At 49.3% G+C, this 2,500-nt stretch overlaps 1 protein-coding gene across 1 annotated transcript in view; it reads right to left on the bottom strand.

The window, feature by feature from the left end:
* The window catches only part of LOC125042221 (probable nuclear hormone receptor HR3), a 133,609-nt gene extending 131,364 nt beyond the window's left edge, over positions 1-2,245 (bottom strand). Inside the window, exon 1 of the mRNA XM_047637746.1 lies at positions 795-2,245. Within this exon, the coding sequence (XP_047493702.1) occupies positions 795-870 (76 nt within the window). The 5' untranslated portion in view covers positions 871-2,245. The remainder of the gene's footprint in view (positions 1-794) is intronic.
* Positions 2,246-2,500: the final 255 nt, after the last annotated feature.

Raw genomic sequence — 2,500 nt, 5'->3', positions numbered from 1 at the left:
CTTTCTCGGCCACGTTAGATTACAACACATGATTTCCCTTGCGCGCGCGCACACACGTGTGTGTGTGTGTGTGTGTGTGTGTGTGTGTGTATGTGTGTGTGTGTGTGTGTGTGTGTGTGTGTGTGTGTGTGTGTGTGTGTGTGTGTGTGTGTGTGTGTGTGTGTGTGTGTGGGTGTGGGTGTGGGTGTCTGTGTCTGACTGTTTTACTGTGAGAGCGTGCATCCTTACGTTTATGCAATAATTGTGAAACAATCATGCAAAAAGAATATGCATGCACGCACTACGCAACTATGCTGTGAGAACGTATGTAAAGGGCACTCGCACAAAAATCAGTCCCACAGTTTACACTGTTGTAATGTCAATTTAGAGAAAATAATTCTTTAGGATTCTGTGTCTTCCTTACGCAGACTTCCTCCGTTATATTAGCTATGTTACTTATATTACCATGTCCTCTCCTTGTAGGGCTACTTCGAAGCACACAAATCCGTCAATTTTAGACTGTATGAAAAGTATGCAAATGTATACCATATATAGTGATAAGGCATAAACTACATGCATGTAGTTCACTGACTGTTGTGACAAGCACCTAGTATGTGCGCATGCTCACTTGCACACGGATGCGAGTACGAGTCATTCACCTACCTCAGACGTCAAAACAGACTCCACACACGCTCTGCAAGTTATACTAGTTGTGCAAGTTATACATACCAAGGTTACACCACCCTACATCAAAGGCGCCTTGTGTGATAACGACACAATAGAGGGAAGTCGAGTTCATATACCAGGCACTTTACCTTTGATGGATCCTGCGGATGTGTGAGGCTGTGCCACCTCCACCTTGGTCACTCCACTCCATGTCATCCCCAGCATGGTGGTGGTTGAGGGATGTCAGGTGGCGAGCAGGTGGTGGTGGGTGTTGCGGGAGGTGGTTGTGGCAGGACAGGCAAAGGCAGAACAACCACGCTGCTCTACCACAGCTAACCTCACGGATCACTCACGTAGCACATCAACCACCTTTGAAGGTTCGCCAAACCGGCTCATGCACCACAAATACCTGGCTTGAACACCGCAATAACTTGATTGTTGTAACACTAACCACAATAAACTGGTCGTTGTGCGACCTTTAATACTACAACTTGTTTTGATGAGGGTCAGTTAATCCATTCTTTGGGTCCCATGTGTAATTTTTATTTTCCTCTGACTCCTTTCATCCACTTACATTAACAATATCTGCAAATTAAGAACGGCATTTACTCTCGCTCCTTCTCACCCTTCTCTAGTCTTCCTTCTGTTCTTTATTCGGTTCTTGTTAGTGACTATTGACCCATGACGGCTCGAACGAGTTCTGCGTCGTCGTCTCGGCAAGACTCCCGACCGACAGTATGTCTAGCAGCCAGGCCTAAACAGAAGCATGTTCTTCTCAAAGTATCTGGCTTTTATCCCTCTGGTCGTTGTGAGTTCTCTGATACCACCGAGGTCGTGTGTCCGGTGGTTCCGTGGACGCCACACTCCTCTGCTGCTGATACTAGAAATATTCCCGATGGTGAATGTAAAGGTTCAACGTTCCTTCAAGGTCGGGAGTTAGTATTCCATTTTCTTTTTCTTTTAGCTATCCTCTTGTTGCGACGCTTCGAACTCCTGCAGCGAAACACAGACCGACGTAGTCTGTGTGTGCCGTGAGAAGGTGGAAGAAACACTACGCGTAAACAAAAGAGGTGAACGGCAGCAAAAGTTTTATTCTAAGTGGAAGAGCTGCAAGCCACGGGCACGGGTGGAGCTAAATCCAGAGCCACAGCTACGGTCCATACACATCGCACAATCCACGAGGACTGGCACTGATGCTCCTCCTGGAAGAGTATTCGAACTATCCAGACGACTGTCTCGTTTTTCGTAATTCTTTTGTTCTTCCTGCGCGAGTTCCACAGGAAGAAATTTTCGAGGACCGCGCCAGAGAGTGAAGGAGTCGTGAGCGAGAGTTCCGCTGCCCCCTGAAGCGAGGAGACAAGACAATATGGCACTGGTTTACTGAGATCACGGTTGAGAGGGGGTCACCATGGGGTAAAGGGGAGGGGCGGGGTATCACATGGAGGAAAGGAGGAGGCTGGGGGTCTGTGGTGGGGTTGATGCTAGTTTTGCCTTCACGTCGGCCATGAGTAGTTTCACACAACCACCACCAGCAGCAATCCTGCGCGCGTCTATCTACTCAAACTTCAACTCTCAACTGCCACTGAGCCACACACGCCCGCCACACGCCGGCACTCTCTTGCTTTCCACTTTCGCTATGGCGGCCTCCTCCTCCTCCTCCTCCTCCTCCCCTTCCTCCTCCTCCTCCTCCTAGTACTACTCTCCCTCCTCCTCCAGCCAGTGACGTCACGACCCACGTCATCACTGCAACACCCTCGCTCGCTAGCAACTCTGGAGGAAACAGTGATCCCAAGGGGCGGTAGATACGCCGCGACGTCACGGATGCTGCAAGGTGGCTCATGTCTTGCTCATGATG

Source organism: Penaeus chinensis, chromosome 3, assembly GCF_019202785.1.
Source record: "Penaeus chinensis breed Huanghai No. 1 chromosome 3, ASM1920278v2, whole genome shotgun sequence".
Classification (NCBI taxonomy): domain Eukaryota; kingdom Metazoa; phylum Arthropoda; class Malacostraca; order Decapoda; family Penaeidae; genus Penaeus; species Penaeus chinensis.
Note: the sequence above shows the minus strand (reverse complement) of the source record. Positions and strands in the feature narration are given on the sequence as shown.